This window comes from Delphinus delphis, chromosome 9, assembly GCF_949987515.2.
Source record: "Delphinus delphis chromosome 9, mDelDel1.2, whole genome shotgun sequence".
Classification (NCBI taxonomy): domain Eukaryota; kingdom Metazoa; phylum Chordata; class Mammalia; order Artiodactyla; family Delphinidae; genus Delphinus; species Delphinus delphis.
In genome coordinates, this window is record NC_082691.1 from 22,957,314 (window position 1) to 22,979,825 (window position 22,512).

At 36.5% G+C, this 22,512-nt stretch overlaps 1 protein-coding gene across 2 annotated transcripts in view; it reads right to left on the reverse strand.

Annotated features, from left to right (window-relative positions):
- MAGI2 (membrane associated guanylate kinase, WW and PDZ domain containing 2) overlaps positions 1 to 22,512 on the reverse strand; it is a 1,338,731-nt gene that overhangs the window by 494,339 nt on the left and 821,880 nt on the right. For both annotated transcript variants that reach the window (XM_060020317.1, XM_060020318.1), the window contains exon 4: positions 9,030 to 9,245. In XM_060020317.1, coding sequence (XP_059876300.1) covers positions 9,030 to 9,245 — 216 coding nt within the window. The remainder of the gene's footprint in view (positions 1 to 9,029; positions 9,246 to 22,512) is intronic.

Below are 22,512 nucleotides of genomic sequence, written 5' to 3' on the forward strand. Positions count from 1 at the left end.
ATATTCTATAGTGAAAATTGAGGACATTCTGCCTTCAGAAAGGAAGCTGTCATGCAGTGGCCACCTGCGTTCTATGTAGCCAGTTGACTGGAAGAAGTCAACATCGTAGGTCACTGCTCAAAGAGTGCTCTTATCAATTCTCCTTGCTTCCCCTAACCTTCTCAAATGAGAAGAATTATACTATGGGGGACAAAATATTTGCACCTTAGTGATTAGTGAATATTTGCTCATGACTTAGAAAAAATATAATTACTTTTTTTTTTTTTTTTTTTTTTGCGGTACGCGGGCCTCTCGCGGAGCACAGGCTCCGGACGCGCAGGCTCAGCAGCCATGGCTCACGGGCCCAGCCTCTCCGCGGCATGTGGGATCTTCCCGGACCGGGGCACGAACCTGCGTCCCCTGCATCGGCAGGCGGACTCTCAACCACTGCGCCACCAGGGAAGCCCTAATTACTTTTTTTTGATGTAGTAAAACATGCACTTGGACAAAATCCAAAAGTACAAAGAAGAAATACAGCGCAAAGTAGTTTTCCTCCTGCTTCTACTCCCACTGCTCTAGCAATGCAGTTAGCAAAGATGATTGTATTTTCTGCTCCTTCTGAGATGTTTCTATGCATGCTGATAACTGACTTGTAGCTGGTATTTTCTGACTCCTTACTTCTCCTAAAGTTTTTCTAAGTTTTTAAAAAATGCACTATGATTTCTTTTTATATACAGTATGCGAATGAGGAGGGGTGGCCCTTAAACACTGTGGAAAATAAAAAATATATATAATTTTTTTTCCTGAGATGTTAACTAATGTTTCCTTTTAATATTTGCGACCATGAAAGAAACACAAGAATTAGGGAAAGTTAGGGTGATGATTAACTATGCTGCTGAGTTTTGAGATGATATATCAATTGGGAGAGCAGGAATTCCCAATCCTGTAAAGAGATTACTTTTTATCTGTAATATTTGTAACGAAATTGGATCTCATCTATTTAGGAGGCTAACCAGGGAAATATGAATTATTAAGAAAGCATAGTCAATACCTCAAGGTTATTTTCATCTATATCTAAAACCCACAATTGGTTACAAGTTCTTTGGAATATTAAAAGAACAATATGAGGAATTATAAGAATAGAAAAATGCAAGGTCTGTGAGTGGAAGATGACAGGAAAGAAATCCTGAGACATACAAAACTAAACTGGAAAGAATTACTAAAAAGATTAGTAGAGGGAATTATTTTCCATTGACAGGGGAGAAGAAGTGCTGCCTTAATTAGCATATTTTCTTCTATTAATTTTAATAAAAGCAGACTGATACAGAGTGGAGCAAGTCAGAAAGAGAGAAACAAATACCGTATTCTAACGCATATAAATGGAATCTAAAAAAAAAAAAAAGTGGTACTGATGAACCTAGTTGCAGGGCAGGAATGAAGATGTAGACATAGAGAATGGACTTGAGGACACGGGGTGGGAGGGGGAAGCTGGGGCGAAGTGAGAGTAGCACCGACATATATATACTACCGAATGTAAAATAGCTAGTGGGAAGCCACAGCATAGCACAGGGAGATCAGCTTGGTGCTTTGCGATGAACTAGAGGGGTGGGATAGGGAGTATGGGAGGGAGGCTCAAGAGGGAGGGGATATGGGGACATGTGTATGCATATGGCTGATTCACTTTGGTGTAAAACATAAACTAACAGCATTGTGAAGGAATTATATTCCAATAAAGATCTATTAAAAAAAATAAAAGCAGACTGGAATAATGGCAATAAAATGAACCCTCATATCTTTGAAATTGTATGTGTTATGTGGTTTTCATAATGTAATGAATTCTGAAGATATTTATCATACAGAAACAAGTTTCCCAAATCTTCAACTAACTTTGGGGTTAGAGAAATTGATAACAAGTATTGAAAATATTCAAAGACCAAAGCAAGGTATAAAATGAAATATAGGACACGTATGTACAATAATTCTTAGATCTCGCTTTCAGAATTCTGTAAAAAATCAGGAGATTAGTACTACATGAAACATAACATCACCTTCTGAAGTTTTAGGAACATCAAAGGCACTGAAAGAGAAAAGGAAGAAGGCTTTATTTAACCTTGATCTTGATCATTCAAGTGCCATTCTTTGGGGCCAAATTGGAGTCAAGGTATTTTTTGATGAGAGTAAGAAGTCAATTAGGAAGTAAAAGATAAAGGTGCTATCCCCTTATCTCTGAGTGCCCAGAGAGACCTCATCCAGAGACCTTCCCTCTTCAGAGCCAAAGACCAGCCCTCAGCCAGAAATCACTTGAGCAATTTTTGTCTGACAATAAAGTAGCTAAGATTTCACACTGAAATTATAATCACATCCATTAGGAGAAATATGTGATAAGAAAATGGGCTACAGGGTGAATATCAGGCCTAGAGAGAATGGATGGCCATGACTAGAAATAAGCTTCAACTCTAACAATGCCTGGAGAACCTGAAGACACAAACATTTCTGTATGTGCTCTACAAACCCCGGTGTGAGTCTGGTTGCTTTTGCTGTGCCTTCTTCCTTCATGTATAAATCTCTCTCTCATATACATCATATAAACACTCAGAGAAGCAGAAAAAAACTCTCCACAAAAGGTTGAATGCAAGATTCCAAAAATGTTGCATCAATCTGAGGGCACAAAGAGGTTCAAATAGTGCTTCGCTTTCAGATTTATCACAAAGTGAGTCTGCCTTGATTTAAAAAGACATCCCTGAGGGTTTCCCTGGTGGCGCAGTGGTTGAGAGTCTGCCTGCCGATGCAGGGGACACGGGTTCATACCCCAGTCAGGGAGGATCCCACATGCCGTGGAGCTGCTGGGCCCGTGAGCCATGGCTGCTGAGCCTGTGCATCTGGAGCCTGTGCTCTGCAACGGGAGAGGCCACGGCGTTGAGAGCCCCGTGTACCTCAAAAAAAAAAAAAAAAAAGAAAGACATCCCTGAAATTAATCATGATTTCATTTTTTCCCCCAATGGTATAGTTTCAGTTACTACTAAAGTTCATAGCTACAGACTCTAAGGTGATTACCTTGTTACTCTATAATCACACCTGATGATCCTTTTAAGAAAAGATCAAAGCTCCTCATTTATAAATGGAATATCTAATTTTAGAAGGTTAAGTAAAAATAGCCCCAGAAATTTGCACCTCCAGTGAAGAGATAAAACCAATACTGTTTGGGAACAAGATAATAAAATTAAGCCTCTCCCCTCAAAAAAAAAAAAAGAGATAAAGATCTGAGTGGATAAACACATCGCAGTCTCTGTGAACCCACACAAAATAAGCAGGGGTTAGGCGCTGGGGTGCTTTCAGAGTGCACCATTATTCACAGGAAAACAGCGAGATTCACTACGGAGGACATAATTCTTTTGACAGTGACAGGACCTCATTCACAGAACCAGGACTGATGGTGCATGCACAGTCAGCGTGCCAAGTGGCACAGGACCTGGATGCGGGTCCCTAATGGTGAACTGAGATCATTGCTGAGGACACTTGGTGATCACATAAGGGACACTCTGTTTGCTCTCTGGGAGACGCAGTTCATTTGCACTAATTGCAGGCTTGGGGGCCTGGAGAAGGCAGCTCTGTGTACACATACTGTATTCCCTTTGTTGGCGAAGGTAGCTCTCACGGGCCCTGTTCCTCCTGGCATTGTGTATGTGTGTGTATTAACAGAGAGACTTAGCTGCCTTTAAAATATATGTGCATTTCTAATTCTTTGCACTAAGCTTACTAATAGCTGGTGAGGGGAAGCTACAATATAATAGTGAATTACTTTCCGGAAAAGTTTAGCAGATAATTCATGAAATAAAAGAAATCCAAGAAAGCCTAATCCAATTACTATGGTTTACAGGATTTGTTTTTGTTCAGAAAAGTTCAGTTGAAAAAAAAAAATTTATCTACTGATCTATTAACCACCTATCTATTTGGGTTATTTTCACAGTTAGAGAGATTTAATAATTCTCATCTCTAAGAATATATCTCTTAAAATAGACTTCTTTCTTTTGTTACCAAACAACTTTTGAAGAAATATAAGATTAGGAATTTCATATCTTTCAAACTTAGAAACACTGCATGTTGAAAACACTGAATAGTGTAAAATGAGCATGAAATAAATCTAATCATGTTGATATAGTAAAGTTTTGACATTCTCAAGAGGTTTGGTTGATTAAAAAAATAAATATTTACTAAGAAATTAAAATATTTAATGATATATACTAATCACCAAGACAGGTATACAAAAAGGTAGAAATAGTCCTTGTCCTGGTAATGTTTACAATTTATGAGGGGATGACAGACATGCACATTATGAAAAGTTACCTGCAAGGACCAAGCTAACCAATACCTCCTAAATGAATGAGAAGTGTAAGTTGTACTTCAATAATTCAGAAATGAACAGTCTCAACTTTTCACTACGAGAGTAAACAAGTGATTTCCAGAGAATATAAAAATTTTGATTGAATTGCGAATAAAAGAATAGCAGGTTCAAATGTGGAAAAGGCTTGTCAGACAGGTGAAGGTGTTTTATGTGTATGGGAATGTAGACGAGAGAAGAGAGTTGGGGAATAATGGGAACCAAAGATAACAGAGGTGCTGCAGTCAAGTGTGAGAGGACCTGGCGGTTGCCCAAAGAGTTTGAAGCAGTAGAAATAGAAACTCATCCAAGTTTTGAGAAGGATAGTTAACGTGACCAAATGCTGGTTCAAGAACCTTTTAATTGATCGAAGAGTAACAGGGAATTTGACAAGTGGAGCCTGGAGGAATGGAGGTCAGTTAGGGGACTGTGGTCCACAAACAAGGGGATGAGGGAGTGATGTAGGATGGGGCAGTGATATTAGGAAGGAAGAGATAAAAGCTAAAGGTACAGCGATCTTTTATACCTAATAATGTATATCCAGCCTGGGGGGAGAAAAGCATCAAACTCTGAGCTATCTGGGTAAAAAGCAGAATTAGAGAAATCCAGCAAGGGACTCTGTAAATTGGTTTGCTTGTTTGTTTTATGGGAGAAGAGTTTAAGGGGAATGTTGCATTTAAGTTGCTGAAGAAATGCTTGGGGTGGGGGCAGTCCAGTGGGCAGTACTTAGAAATATGGCCCTGGAACACAGGAGAGAATGAAGGTTGCAGGTAAATCTACAGTATTGAAGCCACAAGGCTGGATATCACCTCTAACAAGATAAAGATGTCTGAACATAAGGTGAGGTTGATGTCAAAGGGAAGGTTTCCTGAGCATATGAATTTTAAATATAGTTTAAAGGCAAATTCTCTAAGATGATGTAAGGATATACCATCCTTGCAAGAATTAGATCTAATATCACTTCCATGAACCCCGTGAAGGACAAATATAATGGAATACAACGTAGATGAAATACACTGCACTGCAGGATTGTGATTTACCTTACAGAGGTCAGAAGTCTCTTTGTCCTCAGCATAGTTAACAACCCAGGGAAATATGGCGGAAAAGGATGAGTTCAGGTTTTCCTGGGTCTAGATTTCAACTCTGCTACCATTATCTTAGTTAAGTACCTTAAGGTAAATTTCAGCATCTCATTTGTTGAGCAAATATACTGTGATTATGGAACTAGAGATAATATATGTCCTATATGCCTAGCACATTGTATGCATTCATTAAAGGGATGTTGCCATTATTTATTTTATTTTTATTGTAATTTCTGTTATTTACAATGATAAAACTACATTTCTAAGGCTAGAACTACACTAATTTCCATCACCAAAGTGACATATATCAGAGAAAGAAACAGTTCTGTAATGTAATTTTGAGTAAAAAGAGAGAACCTAGAATAAAATATATTCGTTGATAACATTAGTAGAACTTCATGGAGAAATTAACTATTTATAAGTGATCACTGACTTTACATAGATATGGTCTGAAAGAAAAAGAAATACGTAACTCTATAAACTACAATTCAAAGGAGAAAAAGAAAATGAGTAATGGGTAAATTGAGGACTCTAAAACCTTCATTTACATAGAGGAAGTAGTTCATTCTGGTAAAGTATATAAGGAGTTAAAGACCGGTAGGTTTGGTACTTATATACATACAGAATATTATAAAGAACTAGGAATCTTTTATATCCACAGAAGGAAATAAGTTCACTTGCACATGATTTCCAGAAATGAAAGAAATAAGAAGCCTTTGGTAGGTAAAGATTTATAATTCCATGTTTAAAGATGTACAAGTAAAATAGTAGTCCTGTGTCTACAAATTGTTAAGAAATATATTTATGTTTCTATTTGGTGACATAAGACTCAGGAGAGTAAAGCAACTACGATCATGGGTTCTGGATCCAGTTTTCCTGTGTAATATTTCCTATTTCCAGTTACTGGGCAAATTATTTAACTGTAGTGTCCTCATCTGTAAAACAGTACCTAACTAATAGGTCTGATAGGAGAATTAAATGAACTAATACACATAATGAGGTTAAGGAGTTCCTAGCACATGGTAAGATCCAAAAGAAGTTAATTATTTAATATTGTTTATTGTCATTATCATCAATATTACTTGGAATGGAATGAAATTACCTCAGTCAGCTTTTCTCCCTTTGCAAATGTGCCTCACTATATTATTTATGCTCTAAACGGATGTCTGGTATTAATTACTATTACAGGCTCTTACAGGGCAGTGTTAACTAAAATTTAAGCAACAATTTTGTCACTATTGTCTGAAGTGTCCTGTATCCAACAAATGTATATGAGAAGAAGACAAACGCAGGACAAAGACCCTGTGCTAGGAAAAATGTGATGAAGTTCAAATGGTGAAGAGTTGGATAAATGTATATAAGGGGGGGGGGAGCAAAGAAAAAGTTTTATCCTAAAGTTTCTCTTGGATAAACATAAAGAAAAACAATGCCATTCCTAAAATGGGACTCGTCAAAAGATTTCTAGTAAGGGATGATGGACCAATTTTCTGGTTTGCGGCTGTTTCCTCCATCTTTTAACACTGGGTGAAGAGATGCCTAATTTTTACATCTCTCATGTCCCATAATAAGAAAGAAAAAGTAGTATAAGAATACTTGCCAAGCCAGGCTCACAAAACCATGTTTGTGGCATCTGTTGACTATCCAGATATCCCAGAGCTGTCCTGCACAGTTGTTCTCTATCACTGTCAGCCTCAGAAGTCCAGAGACAGTCACATGGCTAGGGCTGGTAAAGAAGAGTTCAAACCAGTCCATTTTCCCTGGAGCCTTAAAAACTTCCTAGACATAAAAATACTCCATTCTTCATGTCTAAGGTATGAGTAGAAGGGAATGGAGCTTTCCAGATTCACTGTGCCCCCCAGTTAAACAAATTTCTAGTTTAAGAATCTGTTGGTCAAGAATGCTTCATTTGATTTGCTCTATACAGAGTAGAAATGAAATACAAATCAATTATTTGGGCCCAATCAAGGCCATATATTTTATATTTTTAACTATAAGGTGTTAACCAGTAAGAAATTCTATAACTGCTCTTTGACACCCAACTTCTACTTCTTTTGTGATTACTTGCTTCCATTTAGATGAATTGTTTTTCTTCTCACATAAAAGATCAACTAAGAAAACGATGTCCTATCAACTTAACTTAAATCCATTACATGATGAAAAGTAAATATTTTGACAGAGACATTTCAGAATCAAAACAGAGAAGGTATCTAATTGCTTGAAAATTACCAGATCATATTACAGTAAACAAGTTACATTATGCACCCATAGTGATATTTAGCATTTGTACCCAAATATCAATGACTGCTAGGGTCAGAGAATAAGTTTTTAACCAATATATTAATGGAGGAAGTTACCCTCCTCTGAGTAACCAAGAGGAAACCAATTTTTAAGGTTTTACACCTTGATTGACACATACTGAAATTTGGTTTCCTTTATGTTTAATAAAGAACATTTTTACAGGTAGTAAGGAAAAGGAAGGCAAAAAAAAATAGGCTTATGAAGCTTTTCTTTGATAAAAATAATTGGTTATGAAAATTCAAACATTATGTCACTATAGAAGCAGTACAGTGATAAGTACAGACATTAAAGTAGTTGTAGGAAATATCTTAAGAATAATAAGTATGCAAGGTACATGTGTTAATGTTTTTTCAACAGTTTTAACACAGCCCTTTGATCTTCAATGCCCATTAAAATAATGATATGTCATTATTAAAAAATACCTAAAACAAAACTTTGGAAACTTATTCCAAGATTATAGGCAAAGAGAATGCCGTAGTTTAGTTTTGGTAACGTTTAATTATGAATAAGATTATTTTAAAAATCTATTTTATAAATAAAAATTTTGGCACTATATTAGTAAGTATAAGAAAATTACAAATCCATCCCTTGCAAAAACACACTTTGTATCTGTCTGATACTTTTTTTATATACGTGATATGACAGATGATAAATTAAAGGGATAACAAGTCTTTCCCTTGTTCAAGGGTAATTGCCTTCACAGTGTCACTTGTGAAGATGCTTTCCCCAAATTGTCAGACTAGGTGGTAAGGATGGGGGGATAAATACATGGGCATTATGTAGCTATGGTTATTCTGTGGACTGTATTCATTGACGCCATTAACTAAATAACACAACACAACCTCTCTTCACAAAGCTGAAAGTATAGTAAGATTTCTAAGGATAGATTATATCTAATATTAATTAACAAAAATTTTGCAATGTCACACAATCATATTCATAACTTGTAACACCTTCTAAGATTTAAACCACTCACTATATTGCCATTAATATTGTATAAGTGAAACCAGAAACTGAAGAAGTTGAATGGATTCCTTGATATGTCAAAATTAAAACTAATAAATTGGATACAAGAATCATGTCCTTTCCTTTTGATATCATAATCTTGTCTCCCTCAAGATAACTACAATCATTACATATATATATATACACACACACACATATATATATACACACACACACACCTGAACATATATATGTGAAAAAAATATACATTTGAACACAGGGATATAATATATATTCAGCTACATCTAGAAGAGCTGATAAACCTTTAACAAATGTAAAAGACTAACCTGGTGTTACTACTACTCCATTTCCATTGACCACAGGCTTCTCTTCCTCTTCCTCCTCAGGAGGCTCTATGCTTGCTTTCTCCATGTTGCTTACTGATTTATTCCTTTTTCGTTTTCCTTCAGTGCTTGGAGTGGCTCCAGGAAGTATCTGGTCTGTTACATTTAGTAACAATGGTGCTGGTTCTGCTGGAGGCTTTGGGGTACCGTAGTAATTGTCTGCAAATGATACAAAACATATGAAGTTAAATATTTCTCCTACTGGTGTGCATAATTTGTAAAGAATGGAAATTTTATTAACAAATGTGTATCCTAGTTTATACATATATATGTATTTTACATATACATACATACATATCATTTTATATCCTTTTATGTTTTTGTATAGGTGTTTATTTGTTGCTTCTATTGTATTGGGCTTTAATGCTTAAACAAAGATACAGACCTATCTTCATTTCACCTTAGTGCCAAATCAAAATATAGTCTTAGCTATTAGTTTCATATGACACATAGCAATTTCAAATTAATCAAAAAATTTTTATAACAAGCCTTGATTATAATCTTTTTAAAAATAATTATGTCTGAATAAGAGTATGGGTAACTTATTCTTTAAGCAAATCTTATAACATTCTGGAAAGGCAAAGCACATTGTGCTCTTCTCCAGCTTGCAAAGGGCTCTGGCTGCTGTCCTTGATGTGCACAGCATCCTGCCTAGAGCTGGATCTCCACGCCAGTTTCGTGGTTCCCATGACTGCCGACAGTGGGCCTGCTACTGTAATCATTCTTCAGATTACCACAGCTCTTTTTCCCACAGCTCCATGATCTGAGCTACAGAAAACATTTGTTTCCCCCATCAGTCTGTGAGCCTTCTAAAAGAGGAGACTAATTCCTATTTATCTCTGTCATAAGAGCCTGGCAAACAGTAACATGGAATATATGCTTACTATGTGAACATCTTTTTATATTCAAAGCAAATTACTTTTATGAAAAAATACTTTAAATTTTTGCTTGGTAAACGACACAGTGGTGTTTTTAAAAAATCAATGTTATGCTTTTAGCATCAACTTCAAACCCATATTGGTGTTTTCAGTTAATTGAATAATTTACGCACATATTTGCTCACTCATTCATTAAAATCTTTATTTAGTACTGACTGTGCACCCAAGCACTCCAGTATACGTCTGAGAGAAAATGATGACTATTAATACAATCCTTGTCTTCCAGATGCTCAGCGGTTTAGTGTGGAAGACAGGCACATTTGACATTAAGCAGATAAGCATTAAAACAGGAAATAGGATTAAGCACTCAATCAAGGAGGCACAGAGGGGGAACCACATCTCATTATCTGCAGAGGCCACTGAAGGCAACTGAGAAAACAGTGTGCTGTGAAAGAAACCAACCCTTAAGTAGCAGTTATGGGGTCTAGATTTGGATTTTCTATATAACCACAATTCAAGCAAGTTATTTACTCAGTAAGGCTCAATTTCTTCATCTATAAATTGGAATGGCAATCCTTGTTACAATCACCTGCGTTCTGGGTTGCAAACAACCAAAACATACTCTAGTTAAATTAAAGATGATAAGGATATGCTGAAAAGGTATGAGATGGCTAGTTGAGGGAAGAGGCTGGAAACCCTTGAGGAAAATGGGCGGAAACAAAGGAGTCCATTGTGGACACCCAAGCTGCGTCTGCTGGCCCTGGACTCTGAAAGCCTAGCAGGTTCCACTACCACAGGCAATAGAAGCACAATACTTCTTATCTAATAAACATAATATAAAACTAGTAAATAGTCCTGCATGTCCCGATAAATAATATAATTTTAAGTAGTGTTCTGAGATCTTCAGTGCTTTTTTTTAATTGGAGTAAAATTGCTTTACAATGTTGTGTTACTTTCTGCTGTACAATAAAGTGAATCAGCTACATGTATACCTATATCCCCTCCCTCTTGGACCTTCCTTCCACCCCACCCCCATCCCACCCATCTAGGTCGTCACAGAGCACCGAGCTGAGCTCCCTGTGCTATACGGCAGGTTCCCACTAGCTATCTGTTTTACACATGGTAGTGTATTTATGTCAAACCTAATCTCCCAACACATCCCACCCTCCCCTTCCTCACTGTGTCCATATGTCCATTCTCTATGCCTATGTCTCTATTCCTGCCCGACAGGTAGGTTCATTTGTACCATTTTTCTGGATTCCACATATATGCATTAATATACGATATTTGTTTTTCTCCTTCTGACTTACTTCACTCTGTATGACAGTCGCTAGGTCCATCCACATCTCTACAAATGACCCAATTTCGTTCCTTTTTATGACTGAGTAATATTCCATTGTATATATGTACCACATCTTCTTTATCCATTCATCTGTCAGTGGACACTTAGGTTGTTTCCATGTCCTGGCTATTGTAAATAGTGCTGCAGTGAACATTGCGGTACATGACTCTTTGAATTATGGTTTTCTCAGGGTATATGCCCAGGAGTGGGATTGCGGGGTCGTATGGTAATTCTATTTTTTAGTTTTTTAAGGAACCTCCATACTGTTCTCCATAGTGGCTGTATCAATTTACATTCCCACCAACAGTCCAAGAGAGGGTGTGGAGAAAAGGGAACCCTCTTCAGTGCTTTTAAGTATATGTAGTACTAACAAAAATGAATCACACTTCAGGGCTTTTTTTTTTTTTTTTCCAATTTGTCTTTTAGGGTTTAAATCTCCCTGAGGTAGAAAAATAACCTTTTACTAATTAGAAATAAATGCATAACTCAGGCTAAATAAATATTAAGTAAAGGTCTGGTTGAATTTACATTCCTAAATAATTACTCCTATTGAATGAGATGTGATTACAAATTATACAGCAATATTCTATTTCTACAATTTGATTTATGAAATTAATAGTTTAGACTAAATTTTAGATGTAAAAGAGTACAAATCATTAGTTAAGACATTAAGATTATCTTTATTAGCAATAATAATAGCAATTTAAAAGAGGCACAGAAATAACCCATATAGTTACTACACTTGAGAAATGTAATTCATGGAGAATAGGCTTTTACCTTAAACCAAATGCACAGAACAAAGAAACCAGAAATACCTAAAAGAAGTTGAAAAATTAGCCAGATGGTCAGGTAGCTAAGTCACTGAAATGATGTCCTGATGTTTAAATACATACAAATCAATATATTAAGGATAAAATGTGCCTTTTAGGTAACATACCAGCATGTTTCCAAAAAACAAACATCAAAACTTTTTAAAAATATAATTTGGAAAAACTGTCCCATTAAGAATGAAGTGCCTCTATGCAGAGTGCCAGGATTTAGAGAATCTAAAATCCAAAATACCACAACAATACGGTGTATGTTTAACAGCACAGATCGTGGTGAGATAAACCTGACTTTGAATCCTGTCTCCCCTAATCTGGCTGTCTCTTTATATCCTTGAATTGATTTAGTTAAAGTGGGACTGTGGGGCTATAAGATGACTGCAGTCACAAAAGTACAGTCACAACTACAACAACTACTACTATTATTACTATCATCACCACAATTTAGTGAGCTGGACACTGTAAAGGGCATTTTACTTCTGAGCGCTTGTATCTGATGGGGATTAGAACGAAGTCATTCTGCCTCTGCAGTTAAAAGAAAATGGAGGCTCTAAAACTATTTTTCAATATTATACATAAAACAGGTGGAAAGCCTATATCCATTTGACTTAGGAACCTCATTTCTTTTCAAAAAACTATATTGCCTCTCAAGAGAAAAAAAAAAAAAAAAAGTACGATGCAATTTGCAACCTGCCTGGAATTGACGCAGTCCTCTAGGACTTCATTCAAAGCCACAACCAATGAGCAGAAAAAGAACACTTTCAAGAGAAAGGCAATGCTTGCTACCAAATGATGAAGCAGGGACATTTTAGGTGATTTTTTTCCCTCCTCTCTTCCAAAACTAAGTGGGTGTGTATGTGTGTGTGTGTTTGGGGAGATGGGGTAGGGGGTATAGGCTTTCCTAGCCCACTTTTTACTGACTATATTTGTATTTGTAAAGTGTGGTGTATTCATTAGCACTTTTATGTAAGTGTAATACAAAATTTCACTAACTTAGTTGTTGAATATGATGACAACATGGAAATGATACATAACACTTTATTCTATCACAATTAGGATAATCTATAAATTAACAGTTTAATTTTGAATCAATGCTTGGAAAATAAAAGAGACAATTATTTGAGAAACCTGATTTAACTTGATTTATTCCTCAGCTTTTTAAGTACTTAAAAGAATGGCTATCTTTTCCATAAAGATATAGTTATGAAAGAGTGAAACAGGGTGAATGTAGTCATTTCTTACATTATAAATATGAAAAAGCTTTCCAGAAATTTGAATAAAAAGAATAGTTTATAAAAATGTCAATAATTGGTTTCATAATAGTAAAAACATTTACTAAATGACCATTTACACTGAACACTGTTATATTAATTTCCTGCAAGGGGAGAGAGACTAAAACAGACTGCATTGTTATGAGCTAACCTCCCTAGAAAATACTTGGAAAATCTAATCCATTACTCACTTTTACGGAGACCTTTCCTAAGTCATCCAGAAGAGATGAAAAGAGCTTTTTTTTTTTGAAAAGAGCTTTTTAAAATAACTTTTTGTGTACTATACTTGAAGGCTATCACAGGATTACTCCTTTGCTTTCTCTATGTTTGTTAGACCAAATAATCTTTTCAAAAAGTCTTAGTCTAAGTTTTTTAAACAATGTTTTTGTCTTTCTTCTGACCCTTCCCAGGCTTTTTATCCCCACACTGATTTTAATGGTGAGGCCAAGGGGAAAAAAGGAAGAGAAAAAGATTTCAATAAATTATAAACTGTTCCCTTTTTTATATCCTTAGTCCTTATTGAAGGGTAATAGATACCAAAATAGTATTTGCTGAGATGCACCATATTCTTTATGTTTGTAAGTTCTGATATTATGACAAGAAGTAGGAAAGACACTAAAAACTAATTTTAGGTATGAAGAAATGTGAAAGTGCTAGTAACAAGCTGAAATACTTTGAAATGCTTTTACTTATTTCCAGCACCTTTTCCCTTTAAACTAGATCATGATAGAAACATGTGATTTGTTATTTAGTTCATTTGGCTTTTTAAGTAGTAGACCCAGATGTTGACTCTGTTGTTTCAGTCCTTTGGGTGTATAATAATAACATGTGTAGGTTTTACATCAAATAATCATATATCATTCCACATGGCACTCAAGTGCAGATGGATTTTAGAAAGGTACTATTTTTGTCTTCAAGATACCTCACAGATTAAGGTCTTGACCCCCATTCCTCCCCCAGTATTCTCAGTGCTTTTATTCCCATTTTGGTAACCAGAAAGAATCAATTTTAGATAATGATTTAGTGGAAGAGAGATGACTGCCTATAGGTACTTTGGGACATGCATACAACACAGCCCATCACTGAGATCCCCAGATAGCTTAAGAATATGTCCTTATGTTGGAAAGAATGTGTGGAAAAATTTGAGAGGTTGAAAATCTCATCATTTGTTTTTTTACTGTTTTATAAATGGAGCAAATAGTTTGATACTTGGCCTCCTAATAGCACCTGCATAAAATGAGTCTGACATTAAATGGAGAGGAGAGGTTTGGAGTTCCAGGTCCGTGCATAATTAATTTCTGTTAGAAAACCTGACAGATCATAAGTAAATAATTATTTTTATTACATCAGAGATTTAGATCTGTATTAATAGAAACAGATAAGTCATGAGAGGTTTCTAAATTCAAATTTTAAGACCTGTTAACATATTACACAAGGGATAGTAATGACTGAAAATTAGTACCAAAAACCATCATAAGACAGTCTTGCCATGGCAAGAATCACAGTCATATGGCTGCAGTTAGTAAATTAGAAATTCTGTACATACAAAGTTAGTAAATGTAACCTCGAAAAATATTCTACTTTTCTAAAATTACACTTCCTACCAGAAAATAAGGCTCAAAGGCCCACTGTAGAATGCTTTCGTCAACTGATTTTTGAAGTTATTTTTGTAAGCAGCTCTGATACTTAAATTTGATCTGCCCCTAAAAGGTATCATTTCCTCATCATGTCATATATAGTTAGTAGCTTGAAACCAAAGTGCAAAAAAACCCTGACCTCAAAAGATGATGTATTTTCCTTTTGTGGTGAAAAGCATTCATCTCACATGTGACGGAAATAGAAAAAAACATTCCAATGGTATTTTGTCACTGATACCTGTGCTAAACAGTAAATTGCTGAATTCTTTGAAAATTCAGTGTTAAATGTGACTTCCAAAATGTGGACAATTGTGCAAACAATGTGAAAATTTGTGGGTTCTTCCCCATGCAAAAGTGAATTATTCTGCAACAACCCCTACCTAAGAATTTCAAGGTTATTTTAAATTAATGAATGCTGGTTTAATAATATGATCCCCATGCTTTCTGAATTTCACTGTCTTCAGCTGTTCATTAGTACTCTCCAGAAATCATGTAGATGGTTTAACCTAACATTTTCTGAAACTTGTTTTCAAGTTCTCATTGAGTTTCTTGTGTTCCTGACCCAATTTTCATTTATACATGTTAGCCAATGTTGACAGACACAGGACAAATCTTTGCTAAATGGAACTATCTACAGACTGGTCAGGGTAGGTGGTTTCCTTGTTTAAAGGAAACTAGATACCCTTTCCTTTAGTGATTCTTCCCTCAGGCATTATTCAGAAGAGTTCAGAACATTTCCTACCTGTGCGGAATAAAATATGTAAAGAAATCATGCAAAGAAATCCCCAAGAGAACAGAAGGAAGTTACATATGATTTTTCAACGTCAAATATATATCTGCTTTCAAAGTAAAGCATTTGAACATTTATAATTATAGAAACATAAAAAAAAACTACAAGCCCAATTCACAAGCATATCACATTTAAATAATATTAAATTCCTTAGAGCAGCTCTGTCATAAAAATGTAATATCAGCCACAAATACAAGCCACATGTCACTTAAAATTTTCTAGTTAGCAACACTAAAAAGGGAAAAAGAAAGGTGAAAATTATTGTAATAATATATGTGACTTTACCCAACATACACAGAATATTATCACTTCAATATAATATAAAAGTTATGAATGCAATATTTTTACTTTTTTTCTTAATAAGTCTTCATAACCCAGTGTATAGTTTACACTTAAAGCACATTTTAATTCAGACAAGCCCTATTTCACGCGCTGAAAAGCCATATGTGCCTAGTGACTACTATGCTGGACGGCACAGCCTTAGACTTTTATCAAATAACATTTTAGGTTACCATATTACCACCTGGCTCATTTTTCTCACAAACGGTAAAGTGAAAATCTTACTTTAAATGACTAAGAAAACTGAGTAAACACCAAAATACAATGACAACTTCAGGTGACACTGTATCAATGATATTTCTTTTGTTTAGTTGCTTTGCTGCACTGAATACATGTAAGATATTATTAAGCACCCAACAGATGTACATTTCATACAGTGCTCTTCCACCCTGCTTCCTAATCATCCATTTTATCACTTTATCTTGTCTTAACCTGAAAAATCCACTTCTGACTTTATTATCAAGCTATAAGTTAGAAAGTGAAAAAAAGAACAAATGTTTCAAGCAAATAATATACATATGGACTCGTGTGAGGAACCTATCTTATGTTCAAGAATAGGACTGAAGAGCCCTTTTTAGTTAGTCACAATCCATAGAGAGAGCACTTGTTGACCCATGGTGATAGTGTAAAAACAGAGAGATTATTCATACGTGTTTTCCTCCCTCTCGATACGTCTGGTTACATACTCTCATTTCGATCATCCACAGTGCTTAGAACCCAGTGCCTCATACTTCTCTCATTAGACTCCTCTTTCATCCCCCATGCTGATAATAATTCCAATTTTCTTTTTCTTCTATATAGTATATATGTCCCATTTCTAATTTTCTTCAGTTCTTGCTAAGTGACTGGATCACCACTCTGATAAACTAATTTAAACTCGATGCCAACACCTAATATTGGCTTAATATATCTTATAAATTAACAGCTTTTAAATCTAATCCAAAAAGTTGATCATGAAATTCGGTCAGTTCATTGGGGGAACACATGTTTTAGAAGAACTTATTTTTTGGTGTTCTCAAATCACAATAGGGATATTTTCTTGGGTAATCAGAGTACCTGGTAAGATACATGTGGTGATCCTTGGGGAACCTAAGTAAAGGTCAACGCAAAGATTTTTGGAAAACAGCCCTGAGGAAAAAAAAATAATTCGTATTATAATTCCAGTTAGTACCAAATTTACATGTCTACCTTTTTGAATGGAAACCATTTGCAACTGTGTTATTAATGCAACTAATTGTTTAAGTTTTAAAGTGTCAAGTGAGCTCAGTCCTTAAGAAATAGTCCCTTCATGGCTCAGTAAATGAGAAAGTGGAAGTGAATTTTTTTTTTTTTTTTTTTTTTTTTGCGGTACGCGGGCCTCTCACTGCTGTGGCCTCTCCTGTTGCGGAGCACAGGTTCCGGACGCGCAGGCTCAGCGGCCATGGCTCACGGGCCCAGCTGCTCCGCGGCATGTGGGATCTTCCCAGACCGGGTCACGAACCCATGTCCCCTGCATCGGCAGGCGGACTCTCAACCACTGTGCCACCAGGGAAGCCCCGGAAGTGAAATTTTGACGAATTTTTAAATGGGCATTTGTGCAAAGCTCAGTGGATTCCTGTGATAGTCATCTTGATTAAATTTACTTCTTCAAAAATTGATAAAGGAAATTGAACCTTTCCAGGACAGTATTATTTTTCTCCCACAGCATTTATGGCTTGTCATATAACTTCCTTCTCTCAATGGTGCTATTAACTGTGATACTATAAAGTTACTAAGAAATTAGGAGACCTCTAAGGCTTTCTTTTGTCACTGTCTTGCAAGTACAATATCTAGCGAAATTCTGATTAATCTTAATTTGATTACTGGTTAATGACTAAAGAAATTTGCCAAATATCTAATTCTTAGTTGCTAATAGAAGTCAGAAAAATTTTACTTCTACTTGGAAAATGTTTGCTGGATTTTTCTGAGCATACGTAGGAAAGAGTCCAGCAAATATTCAGAGGATCTGGGTCCTAATCAAGGTTCTACCACTAACTTCCTAAAAGACCTTGGATTAGGCATTAAACTCCTCTGAATTTTAGTTTCCTCATTTCTGAAATGACAGAATTGGGTCATAGTTCTAAAGTACTTACCTCCAAAATTCTGCAAATTTTAAAGGATGTAATGACAACAGGTTATATTTCCTTGCCATCGTATCAGAAACTCTTGAATCGACAATAAGTAGAGAATGACAATAAATTGTAGCCAACAATTTCAATTACTTGGGAGTCTGGACTCATTTGCTTTCTTGACACAAACGTGGAGAACTGTCATGTTACTCTCTATATATATTTCTTTGCACATTCCCTCTGGGTAAATGGCTGTGGTTACAGAGTACTTCTATTTTTGTTCCAAGCCTTTCATTTGCATCCATCCCTGTTGGTGAATTAGAAAGCCCCTAAGTAGATCCCTCATAGGATGTGAACTCTAATTACTTTGTGGAAGGCCATATACGAAGTACGTCAACTTTATATTTTAGTCCATGAGATATTTTTAAAATTTATGACTTTTTTAACAGTCGACATTTTCATTGTGACCTGTGAGACACAAACATAAATCCTAGATGTTAGAGTATAGTTAAAGTTAGCAGCAGTGTAGAAGTAGAACCAATTTATGAGCCGGGAAAACAATGAACAACCCAAAAGGTTAAAGAAAATAAGAGTTTTTGGTGTTTAACTCTAAAGCTTTGTCTGTGTAACTGTAACAAGTCTTTAATAATGCATTTTGTTTTTCCTGAATCGCTGTACTCACAGCCTATGAAAATCAACCTGTGACAAGACAATTCTGTCAGTACCGGTAGTTTATATTTAAAAGTCCAGAAACCAACTGCTAAATCTTTTAAGATGTATTTTTTATTGAGGTACACCTTCCACAATCCTCAAATTTTTACATTATAATTTTGTCTTTCACACTATCTTTCTCATTGTGTAGTAAATTTGAAAGTATCAGTAACAGTTTATTGTAGAAAAATTGTTGCATTAATGAAGGAAAGGTAGAGGGAGAAATGTGTGGGGGAAAAGAGATCAGAAAAGAAATGGAAAGTAAGAAGAAAAATAAAGAGCAGGAGGAAGAGGAGAAGAAAGAATTGGAGGAAAAGGTTGGAAAGGGAGGGCTTCGCTGGTGGCGCAGTGGTTGAGAGTCCACCTGCCGATGCAGGGGACGCGGGTTCGTGCCCCGGTCTGGGAAGATCCCCCATGCACCTGGGCCCGTGAGCCATGGCTGCTGAGCCTGCGCGTCCGGAGCCTGTGCTCCGCAACGGGAGAGGCCACAGCAGTGAGAGGCCTGCGTACCGCAAAAAAAAAAGGGGAAGAAGATGAGAAGGAGTCAGACGGGGATGAGGAGGGCTGCGATGTGCCTTTTCATGATGTTCTAACATTATTGCTGGTGACATTCTGGCCCAAAGCCATGCATATGTGCTCATCTGTCATCCCCTAACAGCCGATAACGTACTAAGCTACGCTGTCCAATGTGGCAGCCACTTGTTACAACTGGCTGCTGAGGACTTGAAATGTGGCTGGTTTGAATTACGAAGCTGCATAAGTTTAAATCCACACTAGATTTTGAAGAAGGTACAAAAAAGTAAAGCACCCCAGTTATTATTTTGATGTTGATTACATGTCAAAATGATAACGTTTAGATTGCATAACGTTTCAATTCCTCTTCTAGTTCTTGTGAGAAGTAAAACTCAATACGCAGTCAGTTACCGGTAGCAGGTAATGGCATCCATAACTAATAAGAGCTGGTGAAGGTGAGGGTTAGAGTCAATCCAAAGGTCCAGGACAGTAATAGACACTTGATGGGCAAGAGGCTCAGCCAGGAAAAGGTTTCAAGGGTCACCAGGGGGGTTGAGACTCTCATAAGCTGACCTAGACAATTATTCTGCCATTTATTTAGCTAATATTTACTGAGAGCCTACTATGTGCCAGGCATAAATTATCTCAAGGTACAATGATGAAAAAACAAGCAAGTCCTCTTCGAGCTTACCTTCTGCTGAGGAGACAGATATTAGTCAAATAATCACACATATACTAAATTACAAATGGACAATAACTATAAAGGTCAAGTAGTGGTGTTCTGAGAACTCTGAGAAGAGTTCAAGTTAGGCTTGTTAAGGAAAAAAAAAATGGCATATGATTAAAAACCCAGTCCCCTCCCCTCCATCTGGGCCAAAATATTTCTGGGTCAATACAGATTTTTAAGAAATGCATGTGGCTTTTCTAACGATAAGAAATAAAATTCCTTTATTGTTTCTGAAACTTGTCCCAAGGACTTCTCTGAAGGTTAAATAGCTGAGCTAGATGGAAGTTGCTATGTATGTGAATATGTGCATGTTTATGTGTGTGTTCTTCCCCCAAACAAACCTAGTCGCTTATAAAAGCTAATCGTAAAATTTCTGCTGACTAGTTAGCCAGATCAGTTTCCCCTGTCTCAATTTAACTCAAGACATAGTCTATGTTGTAAAATACTTCTGACATTCCAATAACTCAAGGGCTATGTGGTTTGAAATTTATAGTTTGGTTTTTGATGATATGAAACTAACTGAAGGTATATTTGATGGCAGGTTTAATGTAATGATTAACCTTCTCTCCCCACACTCCCTTGGTACTACAGTAATATGGCCTTTCTCTCCAGACTGATAACCAGTGTGGACTACTCATTTATTGCTTCTGACAGTGGGGACAGGGGTGGAGTCAGTGAAAGGCCAGCTTTCCATGGCACTGATGTCTAAATTGAGATAAGAAAGATGAGTAGAATCTAGTGAAGGTTCAAGACATACAAGAAAAGCATTCCACGCTGAAGGAATACATTTGCAAAAGCCCTGGCTCTAGAGGAAGAACAGTTCCTTAGAAGAACTGAAAAGAAGAGCAATGTGCTTGGTGCCAACAACAAGGGGGACCCCTGAGGTTAGAGATCACATGGAGCCTAAAGGTTTTGTTAAAGTTTGGGGTTAATTTTCAAAAAGTGAAGGGAAGGTTTTAAAAGACGTTCAGATTTGTTTTTTCCAGTAGATTGCCAGGATGAAGCATGTAGAACGGATTGGAAGCCGCAAGAGGGAAAATCTTGAGGTCAATGAACGGTTTATGGCAGGGGTGCAATGATGGCAACTTGGGCTATTGGGAGGTGACAGATGTGGGGACAATGATGATAATCAGGGTTCAAAGGACAAAACCAAAGAAACAAAGTAATGTTTAGGTAGGAACTAATATTAGCAACTTGCCTGAAGAACTGTTAGTCTTTTCATGATGACCTCCCCTTCTTTCACTTGGAAATAAGAAATTTTGGACAGAACCTCTAAATTTGCCCCGATACTCAGGATTCTTTATGTGCTGTGGATTGGCATGACCATGCTGCAGCATGGACTTTTTTTCTTGAAACATTAGCGAATTCTTTAAGTCTTAATTTCCTTCACAAATATTCAGGTGCTGACTGGTGCCCCTATCAGTTTGTTTATACCTCTTGCTACAGCTTTTACATTTTATCGTAATTATTTACTTAATGCCTGCATAGCACTAAGTTTTGGCTTCTCAGCAGGTGCCATTTATCAGTTAGCTTTGTTCCCAGCATCTAGAATAACACTGCACATGAGTAAGTGAATTCTTCCACTGATGGGACACTCACACCCTGTAAAGAAGGATGCAACCCTGGTCACTATTTCTTGACTTGGGATTTTGTTAGAAATGTAAAATCCCAGGCCCCACTCCCCATCTCCTAATCAGAAGCTCTGGGCTTGGGTCACTTTAGGTCATTCTGATACACATTAATATCTGAGAACCACTGCTTTGGAGGACTGCCTCAATGGGAGGGAGACCAATCGGATGAGATTTATTTTTAAAGGCCAGAATAAGAGAGATTCAAGTAGCCTGTTTCAGGATCTCTTATCACTCCTTCTTCTAAGTAGTCTTTATAAAAAGCTACAAGACAACATAGGTGTTCATTAGTATTAAAATTCTGATATGCAAACCTGTCTATGTTAGGGGTCAGCAAAATTGTTTTGTAAAGAGGCAGAGAATAAATATTTTAGGCTTTTTTAGGCATATGGTTTCTGTCATAACTACTCAATTCTGCTGCTGTAGTGTGCAAGCAGCTACAGGTAGTACATAAGTGAATGGGTATGGCTGTGCTCCAATAAAACATTATTTATGGATGCCAAAATTTCAATAGCATATGCTTTTCATGTGACATAAATATTATTATTTTGATTTCTTATACGGTTTAAAACAAAAGCCATTCTTACTTTGTGAGCTGTACAAAAGGTAGGTGTTGAAGTGGATTTGGCCCACAGGACGTAGATTGCCATCTCCCTGGTCTATGGAATAATCAGTTACC